Genomic DNA, 18609 nt, shown 5'->3' with positions numbered 1-18609 from the left:
ACAAGATCAGTGAGAGCGATTCTGCCAGATTTTCCTCTTCAGATCTTGCATGCTACATTGACTTCTTGAATCACCGGGAAACTTGGAGGAGTCCTTAACCGAGTTTTCTGCAATCTGTGCTTTCCTAGTAGCTGTGGGAAAGTTATGTGTTGAGTGGAAATAACCCAATATACTTACACTATTCACACCCCAAAAGTCTATGTCTTCCAGTTTCCGTAGACTCATGGGTTACCCAAAATCCCATCTTTGAGGATTTTTCTGATTCACAGATTGAGCCTTCCCTCGTTCAGTCTAAGCCTTTGATCGAGAACTCTGGTGTTGGTGATGAACTTTCTGATTCATCATATAAAGAAAAATATGATGAAGAAAGTATGATGAGGATGAGGATTAGATAGTGGAGAGGAAGATGTCAACAATGAAGGACCAGGAGGAAACTATGACGATGAGGATGAGATAGAGGTTGATCAGGAAGACTGCTTCTGGCCTGCTACAGATCCAGCAAAGCTTCAAGTATACCTGGGCAACAATGAAGAAAAATGTTATGTGGATGAGGATGAGGATGAGATAGCTAGAGTATGATTGTAGGTATTGTGATCCTGTGGCCAGAGAACCGGTAGTGACAGTGTGTGGACACTTGTATTGCTGGCCTTGTTTGTCCTTTTGGTTATTAAACTTGAACAATGAAGACTGCTGTGTTTGTAACACTCACATTAAGGAGTCATCAGTTGCACCAATTTACAAAGGTGTCAATTCAGGATTCAACAAGAAGCGAGGATCACCGATGGAGTTCATCAATACTTGGCTCTCACACAAGCGTCGTCATCTTTCACTTTGATTAGGGACACATCTTGTTTACTATTTATCACTCTAGTGTTGTTAGTTTATGGAGCCGCAACTGCAAGTACCACTATGTGTTTATGTTGCCACAGAAATGAATGAAGTGCTTATTCAACCTGCATCTTTTATCGTTGTGTGTTTTTGTTCCTTGGGTCTACAATTTTGTATCAATATGTGTCTCTGCATTTGAATTGCATAATGTATAGACAGTTGATAGAAGGGGATCCAAATATACTCTTGAATCAGATATGCAACCCGAGAATCTAATTAACTCTTCTGTTTTAATCTTCTTTTACATTCAAGGAAAGAAAAAGGTATTTGTATTCTAGCTAATTGGCAAATAATCAAGGGAACTTGCTGTACTATTAGCTATGTTGTACAACAAAGTGGTTCAAATGCTCTGTTTTGAAATTCATAGTTGAGTCTTATACGGTTACACGATGGTTGAGAAACTAAGCCTAGGCTATATGTGTATAAATGAAGGGACTAAACCTTTCCACTGTACTGTTGATCTCTTTCATATAGTCTATCTTGTGCATGGCATCAACTGTAGTGTACTTTCTCATTTTGACTACGACTTGTGTTATGTATAAATTACGGCTTTTTCAGATTCTTAATTAAGCTGGAAGAGTTACTTGACAATCGGTCCTTGCAAATTGCTAGACTATGGTTAGAAGAGTTGGGTGGTAAACTTCACAAGGCAAGACGGGATTTGACCAGTGTTGATCGTAGTTCAAACTTCTGAAAGGCATATATGTCAAATTAGCCAGAAAACATGGGACTTCTCCCCTCAAGTAACCAAAATCCAACTGACAGAGTTTAATGTTAATATGTCGGTCCAGTTTTGTCTATGCTTCTCACGTTGCTAGAAGTTTGAAAGTTTCAGTGTTAATTAAGTCGATAAAGTGGTGACAAATGGAATCCGGATACAAAATGAAGAATTTAAAAGGTTGAGATACTTGAGACTATTAAGTTCATGGCTTAATCGTGATGTAATTTCTGAGAAAGTGAAGTGATTACACGCATTTATATGCATGTAATTGTATCCAAAACACTAGAAATAAGCTAATCGTTGAGCCCATTATAATGTAATTAATCTAATTTTATTTATCTTGTAGCAAATAAGTAGAGTTGCGGAAACATGAAGAAATTGGCGGCAAAATAGAGCGAAATTGGAGCAAAATGGAGTTTCCGACAAAAGGACGAAATTATCAATGCGGGTCAACCATGGTCAACACCATCAAGGGAGTGGAATCCAATTGTCTCCGATAGTATATGTGAAAGTGCATTGAGAAGAAAGAAGAAAGAAGAAAAGAAAAGGAAAAAAATAAAAATAAAATAATAAATGACTTTGCTGACGTCATGATGACGTCAGCATCAGAATCAAACGCCCCCCCCCCCCCACTCCCACGTGCACTTCCTTCCTCCTTTTATTCCTTTTTCTTTTTGTTTTCTTCCCTTTTTCCTCTCTTCCTATCACATTCTGCCATGTGTCCCAATTCTTCTTTCTTCTCCTTCCAGCCCTACACCACCGAGCATCCATTCCAAACCTAATAATCATTCTATATATATATATACAAATATCCTCTCCCTCATCCTATCCAACACCAGCAGGGCCGCAACACAAAACAGTGCCCCCTTTGGGCTGCTCTCTTTCTCATCCTCTCCTCCTCCCTCTTCATTTTCTTTAGTTTCATTAGTTTTATTTTGGGTATTTAGAAGGACTCACTCAAGGCTTTAAGGGAATCATCATCAAGAGCACCACACCTCTATTTTGGGTAGTTGGGTGAAGAAATTGTTTGGTTCATACTAGCTCATAGCTAGAAGTTACCAAGCTAACTCTCCCCTCTCTTCCTTATTATCTATTCCATAAGTTTATTTGCTATTGATGATGTATTTGACTATGGGTAGTGAGTAGTTCAATTTTGGGAGTTAGGGTTGTGAACCCCTAACTCATATTGTATAAATATTGATGTTTTAATTTTAATAAATGCAATTTCCGTTGTGTATGCTTTAAATCAGAATTTATTGGTCCTTAGAAGCATGTTTCTAGGCTTTGTCACCCTTTGAAATTATGTTGTGGGCAATTGTGATGAGTAGATTGATAAATTGACAACTTATTGGTCTTGTTGCATCTAGGATTTAAGTGTGGTAACCATTAGCTAGCTTAATTGTAGCTAAGCTTACTTGAGTCTCTATTATCTTGCTCTCTAGGCCTCTAATTTTGGATATTGCGGCCTTAACAAGCGTAATGCCCAAATTAGAGAGTTGATTGTGGCCCTAACCGGCATAATCGATACACCGAAAGGATAATTGGTTTAGTAGCCTTAACCGGTACTAGATACGGGACTTGACACATATAGGAAATGCATGCATTTGTAAAATTGGCATTGATATTTGCAAGAGAGTTAGTGTGAATCACCCGACACTCCCATGTTCCCATTAATTTGAAAACCCAAATTTAATTTTCTAGTTCGTTAATTTGTTGTTTAATTTACTTTTTGGTTGCGTTTAGTTTAGTTAATTCACAATTCAAAACTTCCTACAATTTTCGACTCATTTGTTTATATCCACCACTAGGCTCTTAGTTTTGATTAGGTTTTGATGAAAACCAAAGCCGAGCATTGCTAAGGCTTGGTGCCTTAGATTAGCATTTTTGTTTATTTTCTTTTTCTTTTCTTTATTTGCTAAGTGTCTTTAGTTCCGACCACCCAAAGATTGTGGGTTAGCCACTAACCCCCGTGGTACGATAAACTTGGGCATAATATTTCCCTATCTTGACAACGATACGTACGCTTGCGTAAATATGTATCAAGTCAATGGCGTCGTTGTAGTATAGTGGTAAGTATTCCCGCCTGTCACGCGGGTGACCCGGGTTCGATCCCCGGCAACGGCGCCATTGACTTGACTCATAAACTCTCGCAAGCATACGAATCGTTGCCAAGTAAGGGAAAGTATTTGAACCTTGATTATCGTACCTCGGGGATTAGGCGTTGGACCTAACCGAGGTAATTGGCGGTAGAATCACTCAAATGCATACAATGAAAAATAAAAATAAAATAAAGTAAAATAATATTCACAAGGCACCAAGCCTCTGCAATGCTCGGCTTAGCTCACACTAAACCTAATCAAAGCCACTAACTTGTAGCCCAAATGAGTTATGCACAATGGAAGGTAGAATTTTGTTTGGGAGTTTTGAATTGAGAATTAACTAAATTAAATGCAAACTAAAATAAAAGCAAACAACTAATTATCAAGCAAGAAATTAAATTTGGATTTTCAAATTAATGGGAACATGGGAGTGTCAGGTGATTCACACTAACTCTCTTGCAACTATCAATGCCAATTTTACAAATACATGCATTTGTCAAATGCATGCATTTGTAAAATTGGCATTGATAGTTGCAAGAGAGTTAGTGTGAATCATCCGACACTCCCATGTTCCCATTAATTTGAAAACCCAAATTTAATTTTCTAGTTCGTTAATTTGTTGTTTAATTTACTTTTTGGTTGCGTTTAGTTTAGTTAATTCACAATTCAAAACTTCCTACAATTTTCGACTCATTTGTTTATATCCACCACTAGGCTCTTAGTTTTGATTAGGTTTTGGTGAAAACCAAAGCCGAGCATTGCTAAGGCTTGGTGCCTTAGATTAGCATTTTTGTTTATTTTCTTTTTCTTTTCTTTATTTGCTAAGTGTCTTTAGTTCCGACCACCCAAGAATTGTGGGTTAGCCACTAATCCCCGTGGTACGATAAACTTGGGCATAATATTTCCCTATCTTGACAACGATACGTACGATTGCGTAAATATGTATCAAGTCATGAAGTTATCCTGAGAAGCAGTAGATCAACAGACTGCATGATCTAGTCTTCACTAGCTTGCATGGTTCCATGAACAACAGTTGATCGATCATTTGATGATCAACTTTTTGCACCCAATTAAGATGCAATCTTTGGGTAATATATATCAATTATTGGTGTGGCAATAATTAAAGTGGATGGTGATGCATGATTACATGCTTACGTACAAAGTTGAAAACGAAAGTGCACGGTAGTTGCCATGGTCTAGGTGCTGTTTTTTGTAGATAACCCATAACAAAAACCCCAATAAGAAAAACACACATCAGACTTGAGCTCACTTTATGCACAGAAGCCTTTTGTTAAAGCCATCTTGTGTCTCCCCATTTTTCAAATGCTGCTTATTGACCTCATCAAGGTCCAATCATTCAGCTCAAAAACAACAGCTTCTTCTCTCTGACAGAGATACAGCAGAAGATGGTTGTGAGTCAGTTGCAGCTATGCGTTTTGCCACATCGGTTTCCGAGACTCAATCCCTCTCCTTCTCCAAAGAGGTATTTCTTCTTCTTCTCCTCATTGTTGCCATTTTGGCTTTCTGGGTTTGTGTGTCTGTGAGCGTGTGTCAGTTTTTCTAGTTGACGATGTGGCATTGAGCCATTGCCATTGCCGCTTGTTAGAATTTGTGGCTTTCAACACCACTTTTACATGAATTGAAGTGCTCTAGTTTTCTGGACAAGTGGACTTTGAAGTCAAAGGGTTTATGATTTTTTTTTTATTATTATTATTTTTTATAAAAAACCCCACCCCATTCCCACCCTTGATGGGGCTCGAACTCCTGACATCTTATATATGAGACCAAAGCCTTACCACCCCACCAAACACACACACCCAGGGTTTATAATTTAGTTCGAGTATGATTTGTTCACACTAATATAAGTAAACTAGCAACGCGCGTGGTTGCAGGCAGGTGATATCGTGAGGTTAATGAAAAATGAATTCACTAAAACTATTAGTGGTTTTTTTTTTTTTTGGACATAGAATAGTGGTGATTTAGTTACTTTTTTAATTTTACACTCTTTCTATTTATACTTTCTCAACTTAAATTGATAATTATGTCATATAAGGGTATTATGGGTATTTTAAAATTTCATGAAAAATCCTTGACACAAAAAAAATGCCATATGGGAGTTGACAGATTTGTGTAATTCGTAAGCATTTGGGAACAAAAATCCTTTTGTATATTGTAACTCGAATCAGTAACTCTGGGCAAACTACCTCTCCTTTTTTTTTTTTTTTAACTAGCTTTGAATGCATTTACCATGCTGTAGTTTCGACATTGCCTGCCATAGATGCTGACATTCATCGTACTTCTCAGGAAATATATGCCCTGCCAGTTCTGGTGTATCCAATCTTCTTCTTTACATGGACGTAATTTCATAACTCCAAACAGAGGTAATAGCAACCTGTCTACGTTAATAAGATCTTGACATACCATCTAGTATGTCAACTTTATCATGTATGAATGCATCAATCGTCAATTTAGTAAATTATTGAGCTTCCCTTTTATGAGGTTGATAACCCAATGATTCCAATGAGGAAGAAAATGACTACCAAAATGATTGAAGTGGCATCAGACTCAATCCTAGGTAGACCCATTTCACCTCAACAATCGTCTAGATTTGGCCATGTCATGCTCTCCAGGTTATCCTCCATTTTATAAGCAGGTTTTTGATGGATTGTAAGAGTTTTAGTAAGTTGTCTTCTTTGGGTCAGATTGGTTGAAAAGTTATGGTGATGACCATAAGTTTATGTGGAAAATAAAAAGACTAAGAAGTAAAACAGGACGAAATAAAAATTAAAAAAAGAAGGCGAAAGGTGTTCAACTGTGATATTGTTCTTTTTGTTTCATTGCCTTGGTGACCGTCACGTATCAAAGAATTATGTGTATTACTTATCCATAACTTGCATCTTTCACGTTTTACATATGTTGGGATTATTTTGTTTACAGGAAAAGGCAAGGTCAGGTCTCAAAAGACAGGCGATGGACTAGATTCCACTATGTACATAAATGTTGAAGATGATTCGGACACTGAACTCCTTAGGATAGAACAAGTAAGACGTTCTCAGGTGAGTGTAGGGTGAGAATTTGCTTTACTAAAACACATTACTTTATTTTTCTTAATTTCTTTTTCGTGAACAAACCGAATTTACAATTGGTTGTTCAACTATAGTTCATTTAAATTTTCTGGTATGCAGATTCACCAAGCAAAAGTCTTGATGGGATTGACGTGCTTATATATTCCACTTAGACTGGCAAAGCTAAATGTCGTTGATACTTTCATTAAGATTGTCCAAGAAAGACTTCTCTGTGCTGTTCAAACTTTAGGGGCCGCCACCTTGCCTTTCGCCTGTGCTTCTAATTCTCTGAATAAGCCCATGCCTCCTGGATTGGATGTGTTGTTGCAATCATTTCAATATGTTAGAGGGACCTTTGAACGATTGTTATACCTTTTTAACGTCCAACTTGAGAAAAATGTTGCCACGTTAGTAAAATATGTGATTTGTTTTGCTCTTAGTTTATGCTCCTGCAATGTTTAGTCAACTGATTAACAATCTTGCTTCTGATGTGTTGGATAGATTTCTTCACGATCAAGTTTAGGTTTCATGCTTAGAATGTTAACCATTCATGCTTATGATTATCATATGTGCATAATTATCATCTATGTAAGTCTTTAGGTAGCCTGCTTCTTTGTCTTTAATCGTGATCGATGTTCTCATTTGGCTGGTCTATTTTGTAGGTACTTCATAGTGCTCCTGGTAGCATGTGTCTCATTTGTTATCATTGGTGGTTTCCTATATTTCAAGTTTAGGTAAGCTAAAAATCTTTCTAAGAGTGCTGGGATTATTTTAGTGTGGAAAGTTACAATAGCCTTTGGAACCTCTACTACCTTTATATGTATCTAAATTTTATGTTTATGTCTGCGAGCAACACTTTGATTTATGGATTATGTCTGAATAAAATCATAAAATGAATTTAACAATTATCTGGTTTACAATGTTTGTCCTATGTGCACAAATTACTTTTGAGTATCTATTTTGACCTAATTTTCCCATCAATCTATCATCAACTCGTTGTGCTGCTTAATCCATTATTTGATTCTAGTCTGTTAAATAAATTGTCTGCTTTCCATACTCATTCGCAAACCTGGATATGGGTTTTGAACTTCCATATTGCACAGGGATAGTAAAGAATCTTTGGAGGACTGCTTCTGGGAAGCTTGGGCATGCCTATGTTCTTCATCTACACATCTAAAGGTGGAATATTTCTTTATTTTCTGAATCAGTCGTTTGTCATCATCTTTACTGTTTCTTATTTACCATGTTTTAAATAATATGTATTGTACACTGCAGCAAAGAACACGTAATGAACGTGTTACTGGTTTCGTTCTTGCTATAGGGGGCATATTATTTTACGGCCGCTTATCGAGCGCAATGACTGAACAGTTCCGGGTAACTTCTTGAATCAAGAACATTTATACATTCAACTTGTATGTAAACTGCATCCTTATATATGACCATCATTTGCACAGAGCAATATGGACAAGCTCAGAGAAGGGGCACAAATGCCAGTTCTGGAGACTGATCACATCATTATTTGTGGAGTGAACAGTCATCTTTCTTTCATACTAAAGCAAATAAATAAGTATCATGAAGTTGCTGTCCGCTTAGGTACTACTACTGCTAGGTAATCTGTTCAAGTGCTGTCGACATAGGTTTCTATCACTGGATTGCATGATTACGCTACTGGCTTGTGTATTTTCTATTGAATTATGCGTTCACAGGAAGCAAAGAATTCTTCTTATGTCTGATCTAACAAGAGAGCAGATGCACAAGAAGGCTGACGATATGGCCAAAGATTTTAACCATATCGATATCCTTACAAAAAGGTATGACTACTGAGTGGTATATCCAAATTCTTATCAAATATCTCCATCTGATGTTGAACAAAAATAAAAGTTTTGGAGCGATACCATTTAACAGAGTATGTAAAGCTTAGTGTGCTTGTGGTTTCTTACATTGAAATCTTACTGTTGCAGTTGTAGCCTGAGCTTAACAAAATCATATGAAAGAGCTGCTGCAAACAAGGCGCGTGCCATAATTATACTGCCAAAAATGGCAGATCGGTGAGGACTTGATCAACTTTGATTCTATTTGAGCAATTGTTGTGTATATGCTATCAAATGTGCTTTGAAATTTCTTGTCATGCCAATAGGATTTATGAGCGGTATGGAAATTCCATTGAATATTCTTGCACATCTAAATTTTTCACTCCATGGAACTAATTTGACTTGACATTCTCTATTGATTAGGTATGAAGTTGACACTGATGCCTTTCTATCCGTTCTGGCTCTTCAACCTATTCCTAAGATGGAATCCGTCCCCACTATTGTTGAGGTATATCAGTAATTAGTTTCCTTATGTACGGAACTATGTTATGAAGTTTTCTGAAATCAGGTTAATAAATTCCCCTTAATGGATGCAGGTTTCAAGTTCAAAGACATGCGAGCTTTTGAAGTCAATCTCAGGGTTGAAAGTAGAGCCTGTGGAGAACGTTGCATCCAAATTATTTGTTCAATGCTCTCGTCAACAAGGACTCATAAAGATCTACAGACACTTGCTTAATTATCGAAGTACCAATACAAATCTCTCTTGAAGAAAAAAGAAAAAAAACTAGTCTTCTTCTGAAGTTATTGGCGTATTTATGACCTTCTATCATTGAATCCTCATTTTCCTTAAACCACTGAAACTTTTTGAATATCTATTCAAAGGGGGTAAAGAATATTTTAACTTGAGTACTGTTCTTAAAGTGATTTGATATGGCCTTTTTAAGTTCATGTGTTGGTTTAGTTCAGTCATCTTTTTAATAGGGAAGTTCGGTTCAGATTATTGAATGCATTTACTAGTATGGTCTTCAGAATCAGTAATGTGAGCAATATCTAGGCACTAGAACTTGAACTTTTAACCCAGTCATGTGTCGCCTTTCTTAATTTGGCCATCCTGCAATGTATTGGATGTTATTAATAGTTGTCGTTACTTTTAGTTTTCCTGGTTCAGTTATGAGATGGAACACTAGTTCATATCATTTCTATTCCTGCAGAAAATGTGTTCAATCTTCGCAGTTCTCCTAGTCAGGCAGGGCTGAAGTACAGTCAATTAGGACCTCAGTGTCAAGAGGTAACACCATCTGCCAAATGTACTTCTTTAGTGAATACATTATTTCATTTGATTGATTTGCGTTGTTTCTGCATCTGGATATCCTTTCAGGCAGTTGTTTGTGGGCTTTATAGAAATGGGAAGATATACTTCCACCCAAATGATGATGAGATCTTGCAGGAAACTGACAAAGTAAGCAGCAGAGTTGTGGATACAATTTGCATTTATTTATAAAATAAACTAAAACAAGCAAGAATGACTTGGAGATTTCTTATGACTTGTGAAAAACCGAATCAGGAAAAAATTCTTATAAATTTTTTCTGACTCATATGGTTGATTAGATTGTTTAATTTTCTGTTATTGTTTCCTATTTCATTTCAATTCATACAATTTACAACTATACAAAAAGCATTGGAATCCAATAATTAAAGAAGTAGAAGAAAGAAATAAGCAGGTTACAGTTGATTGACTGACTGCCTTCATTATGTGCTAGGTTCAATTGTTCTGATATTGAAACTCTATCATTTTATTTGGCTGAATGGGTGTAGTTAATCATCATAGAGTTGATAACAAGTTTTCTTATTCGATTTTCATTCATTCTGCTTGGATGAAACTGTTCAGGTAATCAATTCCCATCGTTACTTTTTAATTTCCAACCTTGTGCACTTTCCTCATGTAGGTATTGTTCATTGCACCTGTTAATTGGGGTAAGAAGTCTCCTATTACTTATTCGAATGTTAAAGAAATAAGCGATGCGAATCGAAGTTTGGAAGATGTAGAAAAGGACAGTGATACTCAATCGCATGCCTTGAAATTAAGGAAAGAAAACACACGTCCCACGAGAAAAGGCTCCAAGGTACAACCTTTTTTAATCTTAGCAGCACATAATTGCTTGACGTCCACAATGCTGTGATATATTTGGTTATCAGTCTGAATAAATATTTTCTTAAAAATGCAGGCTTCAGACGGGACTCTAGGACCAACAGAATTTATACTTCTTCTTGGATGGCGGCCAGACGTTGTTGAGATGATTGAAGAATATGACAATTATCTCGGACCTGGGAGTGTCGTGGTATGCTCTTATTACCTTTATGGTTTGAGTATGCATTTGGAAAAAACTTCGTTGTAAAAATTTAGGATAAGTACATTGATACTTCGGCAAGTGCATGTGTGATGGAGTAGCATATCTAATAAGTGGCTGCAATGTATTCCACAATCCTAGGAAGATCAAATTCCCTAGAATCAATATCAAGTTATTGAGAAACTTAACACGAATTATTAATTTGGACTGTTTAGTACACCAGAATACCAGAAAATGGAATCAGAAGTTTATCTTTTTTCCTATGCCAGCTAAGGATGTATCTTGAGCATCTTCATTTTCATCATTCTAGCTATCCACGTAGTTTCTGTACTTTCCTTCACATTATCGATGATTCTCATCAAGCCCAATCGGTATGCATCTGTGCTGACTTAAAGCAAACTGCATTTTTTATGTCAAAAGAATGGGGTAATCAGAGTAGTGTCCTTACACTGTTTTAAATGATGTCCTTCAGAATTTGGCCCTCTGTGCATTTGTGCATCAGCTGGATGCTAGATTTGTAACAAGGATCATTGATTCATATGAAATTACATGTATGTTAAAGCTGCTATCAGTGAATTGACATTGTTATTGAACTCTTAAGACATTAGGCAACAGAATTTTCATTATCTAAAGTTCCAGACATAAAAGTCTCATCATCATGTGCAGGAGATATTATCAGATGTACCATTAGATGACAGAAATAAGGCAAGAAATGGTGCCTGTCAAGCCAAACTAAAACATGTGCAGGTTTCACATAAGGTACTGCCTCATTTAATGAACCCAGAGAGTGAAACCTTCTCTCTCATTATCTTTTTAATTTATTTATAGTTTTCTTGAAAGTCTGTCTTTCTTTCTAATCTTTCATTTCTTTTTCTCGTATGCTGCAGATTGGAAACCCGATGAACTTTGACACCTTACAAGAAACCATAAGCAATATCCAACATTCTTTGAAGAATGAAGATATTCCCTTGTCCATTGTTGTAATATCTGATAGAGAATGGCTTCTTGGAGGTGAAATTACTTTGAATCCCCATGCCCACAATTTGTCTTTTTTTTTTTTTCTTCCTAGGGTCAAAATGGCTTAGACCTTGCATTAAAGAACCTGTCTTCAGATCCAAACAGGGCAGACAAGCAATCCGCCTATTCCCTTCTTCTTGCTGAAAATATTTGCAACAAACTTGGCGTGAAGGTAAGTCTTGCTCAATTGAACATCATTATCAACCCTCCTTTCCAATCTGTGTAGTTCAAACTTTTGAGTCTTATTATTGATTAAATAGCTTTTGCGATAATAGTCTTTATTTTCACATAGATAAAAGAAAAGGTCATTTTCTTTTGGGATGGCCCCCTTTCTTTCGGGATTGTGGGTGGGTGCCAGTCACCCCAAATCGGCTGTCGCAGAGGAACTAATATCGCCTAATCCTCTATTTAATTAAAAAAAAAAAAAAACATAGATAAAAGAAAGGAACTGACAAGGTCGTGTATTTCAGGTGCAGAATCTAGTTACAGAGATTGTGGACTCGAAATTGGGGAAACAAGTATACTTCCGCATACTTTGTGAAAGTTTATGATTTCTACTGATATTTTCCAAATTAATGCTACTATATACTTAATTACTATATGTTTGGAATCCCTATAGATCACAAGAATAAAGCCATCCCTGACTTATATTGCTGTGGAGGAAGTAATGAGCCTCGTAACAGCTCAAGGTGTTACATTACTGTACTATATGCTCTCTCTGAACATATATAATAGTGGTATTCCAAATTAACTAGTAGTTATATGATTCTGCATAACAGTCGCCGTGGACAGTGAACTAAATGAGGTGTGGAAAGATATTCTGAATGCAGAAGGTGATGAAATATATGTGAAGGTAAACTGCCTTCAGTTTTCAATTGTATACATATTTTACCTCAAGTGGAAATAATAAAGATTAAGAGAGCTCTAGAAATAATGAGGATTAAGGGAGCTCTAGTTCAGCATGCATGAAAGGCATACTGATATGGTTACAACATAATAGGGACTCTTATTTGGTTGTCAGATCGATGCTATATTTTATTTGGAAACTATCTTTTGACTCATTAGCCATGCAGATTGTCTTATCAGTAATGGGGTTAGTGGCTCTATATTTACTTACCTGGCTTTATACCAACAGGATATCAGACTCTATATGAAAGAAGGAGAGACTCCATCGTTCACGGAGCTTGCTAAAAGAGCACATTTACGGAAAGAAGTTGCCATAGGTTATGTGAAAAACAATAAGAAGGTATGTGTCATCTTCAGTTGTTTACCTCATAAATTGCTTTAAATTTCTCATTCAAATATATACATGTATATGTATATGTATCTGTGTGTGTGTGTGTGTGTGTGTGTCTGTATGTGTGTGTGTGTGTGCGTGCGCGCGCACATACAAATTTGATCATATTTGCATGATACCAACAGGATATCAGACTCTAAATATATATTGATCAAATTCTCTTTCATTTCAAATGTGATCTTCTGTTGCAGGTCATTAATCCAGTTCCCAAATCAGAACCTGTTGCCTCTGAAAATCACCTCGGCCAGAAAGCCGAGAGATCAAGGAACAAATGTCCTTCTTGGTGAGTAGATTGCGGGGCGTGCCAGCACACGGCCAGAAGGCCAAGTGTGCAATTGAAGTTGTAGTGAGCGTATTCTGACTTCGTCGAGCGACTGAAAGCCGAGGAAGGAACAATCTCGGCTGAGGGTTCGATGCCTTTGGATCAAGGACTTTTGGGTTGTTCAATGGACGAGTCGCAAATAATGATTGGTAACCGAACAATTGCGTTAAAACTACTCCTAGTGCAAGAAAGAAAAGAGCAAGGAAGTAAACTCTAGATTAAGTGCAGAAAGGTAAAGAGCAATAAAGTAAATCGCAGGAAAGTAAATAGCGATAAAGTAAAGAGCGGAAAAAGAAAATAATAAATGGCTTGAAGAATAAAACTATCAACTATTATCAAAAAGTAACAAAGGAAACAATTGAAATAGCGATACTAGATTACAAGAAAAACGAATGAAAATGACTTGAACTAGTAGAGCTAACAACTAAGAATTGAAAAGACAACGAAACTAATCTGGAGCTAAGAAAAATAAAAAGAAACCCATGATGGAGTTTTGGCTGGAGTTGTGTGTGTCTCGTCTTCTGTCGATGCTTCTTTATATAGAGGTGGACTTGCTGGATGACCAAGCGGATGTAAAGTCTTTCTCTCGAACTCAAATTGCTTGCTTCAATCTTATTAGGACTCCTAATGCATGTTAAGTAATATACTTGATATATACTAAAGCCCCACGTCATCAGCTAATTAACAAATATGCACGATATATATGGCTTCTCAATATTTGATCATGCAATTAAGCATTGCACCACGTCATGCAGTAGAAACCCATTCAAATTCATTAAGTATTGTGCATGATTACATTTCTTTGGAGTGTTTGATGACCACCAAAATACGTTGACTTTAATTAGTTCCAACGTTCTTGCTTGCTGCATGGAATTCTTATCATGTCAAGAAACTTAATCTCCTCCAATACTTCTAGTTGGAACATATCTCTTCTTCTTAGCCTCATCAAGATAACCATGCTAATAATTAAATAAATCATTAGTAATTATCTTATTTTTGTCTTTTCAACGGCTGCAATTTCATGGAATGGAGGTTCATAACCGGGTGTAAACATAGCCCCCCCATTTTCTTGAGCATCGGCGAGTATCGCCGAATGGTTAAGGAAATGGAAGCTCTTATTCTCTGAAAATCTAGTTGACTCATTAATCATATATCATGAACCATAGCAAAGAGATCAAAATCAACTTATTCACTCTTCATGCATCCACATATACGTAAGACAAGTAACTAGAAAGTAGACAACTTTAAACTCAAGCATGTCTTACCAATGGTGCATGTGGTTGTCTTGCTATACCAAAGCCTTGTACGTATGAAACCTCACCAATTAATGCTCCATGCATGACTAATTAATCTAGCATTTGAAAAGCCATCTCCCTCACCATCATTTCATCTCAGCTTCTCATCAAGCAACTTTTACAAATGGAATTTATATTAAATCAAAGCCACCACCGAATGCTAGCTTGAAAGTTGTAACCATAGACTTTATTAATTAACTTGATAATTCCCAACCTGGGCTTTAAGATTTTTTATCATTGCACCTTAAAAATTGCAAGAACCAGGTACTGGAGCTCAGGTTTCCTTGTCTAAGTACAACAAGGAGCACAAAGATAAGGCTGAAATATTCTCTGCAAGTTCGCATCCTTCTAGTGGCCTTAAGGCCATCGATTAAACTCACCTGAACCTTTTTTTTTTTTTTTGCCATGATCAAAGATTGGATGCTTTTCTAGCCGCAATTGCTCCTCCGTGCCTCACAATCTTGATTTCTTCTTTCACATTTGAAATTTGCAGCGGCTGTTTGTTTGATTCCTTTTTGGCCTTTTCGACTTTGGCCGTTAGGAGACCAGATCAAAGAATACAAGAGTAAACATGAACAAGTTCCGCCTATAATTTGCACCTCTTGCCGCGGCCATTCTTTTTCTAAAAATTACACTTCCAATCCTTTTAGCCGTGGAGCTTTCTTTATTATTTTAAAATCTAAATACACCAAAGCAGAGAATTATAGGACAAAGTCGTCATGCCCAACTGGGAGGTGGCCACCAATGTTTAATCTTAAATCCTACACTTCCTATGTTCGCGGCCTGAATTTCATGGTGTTGAAGACCGCGAAGTATTGAACTCATTGGGTACTTAGCGAGATCATTCCGCTCTTTGGACTCTACATATGGTGAATTCCGAAGTACCCCCACCGCGAAGAAGTTACCAAATTGTTTCTTCAATTCTAATTTAGCCGATATTGCTATCATCACATCGGCTTTGTCTCCAATTACCATGTCAGTATACATGGTTTCTTCAAGTGTAGGAACCTCATGTTTTACCAAATGGTGGTCAGTGAGCCCCCCGAGTTTAAGGTCATTAAAGTAGTGATTTGGCTCATCGTCTTCATATGCATCGTGGAATGACTTTATGTTGAAGACAAAATTTGGTTCATGAAAATTTGTTCATAATTGATTGAATTGCATACCATCAACAACGCCTAGAAATATTTATCAGTCCCACTGGGCGTGCCAAAAGATGTTGCCTCTGAAAATCACCTCGGCCAGAAAGCCGAGAGATCAAGGAACAAATGTCCTTCTTGGTGAGTAGATTGCGGGGCGTGCCAGCACACGGCCAGAAGGCCAAGTGTGCAATTGAAGTTGTAGTGAGCGTATTCTGACTTCGTCGAGCGACTGAAAGCCGAGGAAGGAACAATCTCGGCTGAGGGTTCGATGCCTTTGGATCAAGGACTTTTGGGTTGTTCAATGGACGAGTCGCAAATAATGATTGGTAACCGAACAATTGCGTTAAAACTACTCTTAGTGCAAGAAAGAAAAGAGCAAGGAAGTAAACTCTAGATTAAGTGCAGAAAGGTAAAGAGCAATAAAGTAAATCGCAGGAAAGTAAATAGCGATAAAGTAAAGAGCGGAAAAAGAAAATAATAAATGGCTTGAAGAATAAAACTATCAACTATTATCAAAAAGTAACAAAGGAAACAATTGAAATAGCGATACTAGATTACAAGAAAAACGAATGAAAATGACTTGAACTAGTAGAGCTAACAACTAAGAATTGAAAAGACAACGAAACTAATCTGGAGCTAAGAAAAATAAAAAGAAACCCATGATGGAGTTTTGGCTGGAGTTGTGTGTGTCTCGTCTTCTGTCGATGCTTCTTTATATAGAGGTGGACTTGCTGGATGACCAAGCGGATGTAAAGTCTTTCTCTCGAACTCAAATTGCTTGCTTCAATCTTATTAGGACTCCTAATGCATGTTAAGTAATATACTTGATATATACTAAAGCCCCACGTCATCAGCTAATTAACAAATATGCACGATATATATGGCTTCTCAATATTTGATCATGCAATTAAGCATTGCACCACGTCATGCAGTAGAAACCCATTCAAATTCATTAAGTATTGTGCATGATTACATTTCTTTGGAGTGTTTGATGACCACCAAAATACGTTGACTTTAATTAGTTCCAACGTTCTTGCTTGCTGCATGGAATTCTTATCATGTCAAGAAACTTAATCTCCTCCAATACTTCTAGTTGGAACATATCTCTTCTTCTTAGCCTCATCAAGATAACCATGCTAATAATTAAATAAATCATTAGTAATTATCTTATTTTTGTCTTTTCAACGGCTGCAATTTCATGGAATGGAGGTTCATAACCGGGTGTAAACAGAACCCCTGTCCCTTGAGTTGACAGATTCGTTAATAGTTATATCTGAACTTGAAGGAGAACAACCGATCGTTATGTAGAACGGCCTCATGGTCTTTCAAGTCGCCTATATATTTCAGAATGGCAGCAGTATTGCTGCTGCAGCCATACTGAAAGATTGTAAGATTATAAGATTGATGTGGTGCATCATTGTTGTTATGCTATAAAAACTTTTGCACGAGATGCGTGGATGTTTAGAATTACTATTAGTACCATTAATAATGTTCTATGACTTCTTTCTGGTATCTGAGAATGGAATGGTATCTAAAAGACAACGAGCATCTAAGCCAGCTTGTGCATACCTCTGCAGATGTTGCCCCCGAGGTAGACTAATTAAACGAACTTGATCATCTTGAGAGTACTACAATCATGGAGAAATATTAAACTTGTTCATATCTTTTTATTTATTTTTTCGTACTCTGTTATCATTTGAAGTAACCTCGAAGATTTTTTTTTTTTTAAATAAATGTTCAATTAAGGTAAATTTGATCGACCCCTTCTTTGCTCCAAAACGCAGCATTTGGTGAGATAAAAACAATAATAAAAAAATAAAAAATATTAAAAAAAAAAAAACTGTTAATTTTTTGTTTTTGTTTTAAACGGTCATATTTGGGAAACTTGGGTATCATGAAACTTAAGTCCCTATGGACTTGGGGAAACTTGGTACACAGGCCAAGATACAAATCTCAATGGACTAAGGAAACAAACCCCAAATGCTTATATCTGGTACAGAGTACACAGCTTTAGGAAATAACCCAAGATTGTATGTTTGAGTTTCTGTTGATTCATTCATGGCTTGCTTTATTCACACCCCAAAAGTCATCATGGCTTCCAGTTTCCAGAGGATTGAGTTACCAAATTCATGCCTTCTAAATATGAGATTTTCATACCTAGGACGAACTTTAAAAGTTGGCCCTCTAATCATAATACACATTCAATTTTTTTTTTTCGGAAGAATTTACCAGAAGTAAATCTATAAACTCAAAATTCAACAATAAAATAGCAAGCAAAACGTAATATCCAAAACATTTAAAGTCACATAATAAGGCCAAAGATGTTACAAACCAAAATTTAAAAGATTAAGCTAAAGATGTTTCAAATTAGAATTATAAAAATGAGCTAAGAGCATCTCTAACAGAGTACTTAAGTGAAAGTTAAATATAGGAGCCGTGACCACTTACCCAATTTTAGTCTACAAATTGCCCACTTACTCCACCTAGAGTTTTTTAACCCTATTTACCCAATCAAACATTCATTGACAGTTTTGCCCCCCTAGACTCCTCTCAAACTGACTCTCTCTCTCTCTCTTTCCGGTTACGAGCAAACACACTCTCGAG

General features: G+C 36.7%; 1 protein-coding gene and 1 non-coding gene across 2 annotated transcripts; both read left to right on the top strand.

Annotated features, from left to right (window-relative positions):
- The first annotated feature begins 3661 nt into the window (after positions 1–3661).
- On the top strand, positions 3662–3733 carry TRNAD-GUC (transfer RNA aspartic acid (anticodon GUC)). The gene has a single exon. It is a non-coding gene; the product is annotated as a tRNA-Asp (tRNA).
- Positions 3734–4967: 1234 nt separating this feature from the next.
- On the top strand, positions 4968–15237 carry LOC133711885 (putative ion channel POLLUX-like 2). The gene is made up of 25 exons (XM_062137963.1): positions 4968–5191; positions 6013–6089; positions 6646–6764; positions 6894–7180; positions 7436–7507; positions 7877–7952; positions 8049–8147; positions 8228–8382; positions 8480–8584; positions 8735–8821; positions 9008–9092; positions 9181–9328; positions 9796–9872; positions 9963–10043; positions 10531–10707; positions 10810–10923; positions 11599–11691; positions 11820–11943; positions 12045–12121; positions 12420–12467; positions 12569–12638; positions 12729–12802; positions 13085–13195; positions 13438–13489; positions 15128–15237. The coding sequence occupies exons 1-25, from the start codon at positions 5115–5117 to the stop codon at positions 15235–15237; spliced, it is 2595 nt and encodes an 864-aa protein (XP_061993947.1). The 5' UTR covers positions 4968–5114.
- Positions 15238–18609: the final 3372 nt, after the last annotated feature.

The sequence above is a fragment of the Rosa rugosa genome, chromosome 5, assembly GCF_958449725.1.
Source record: "Rosa rugosa chromosome 5, drRosRugo1.1, whole genome shotgun sequence".
In the NCBI taxonomy this organism is placed as follows: domain Eukaryota; kingdom Viridiplantae; phylum Streptophyta; class Magnoliopsida; order Rosales; family Rosaceae; genus Rosa; species Rosa rugosa.
The sequence above is the reverse complement of the archived record's forward strand: the minus strand, read 5'-3'. Positions and strand labels throughout refer to the sequence as shown.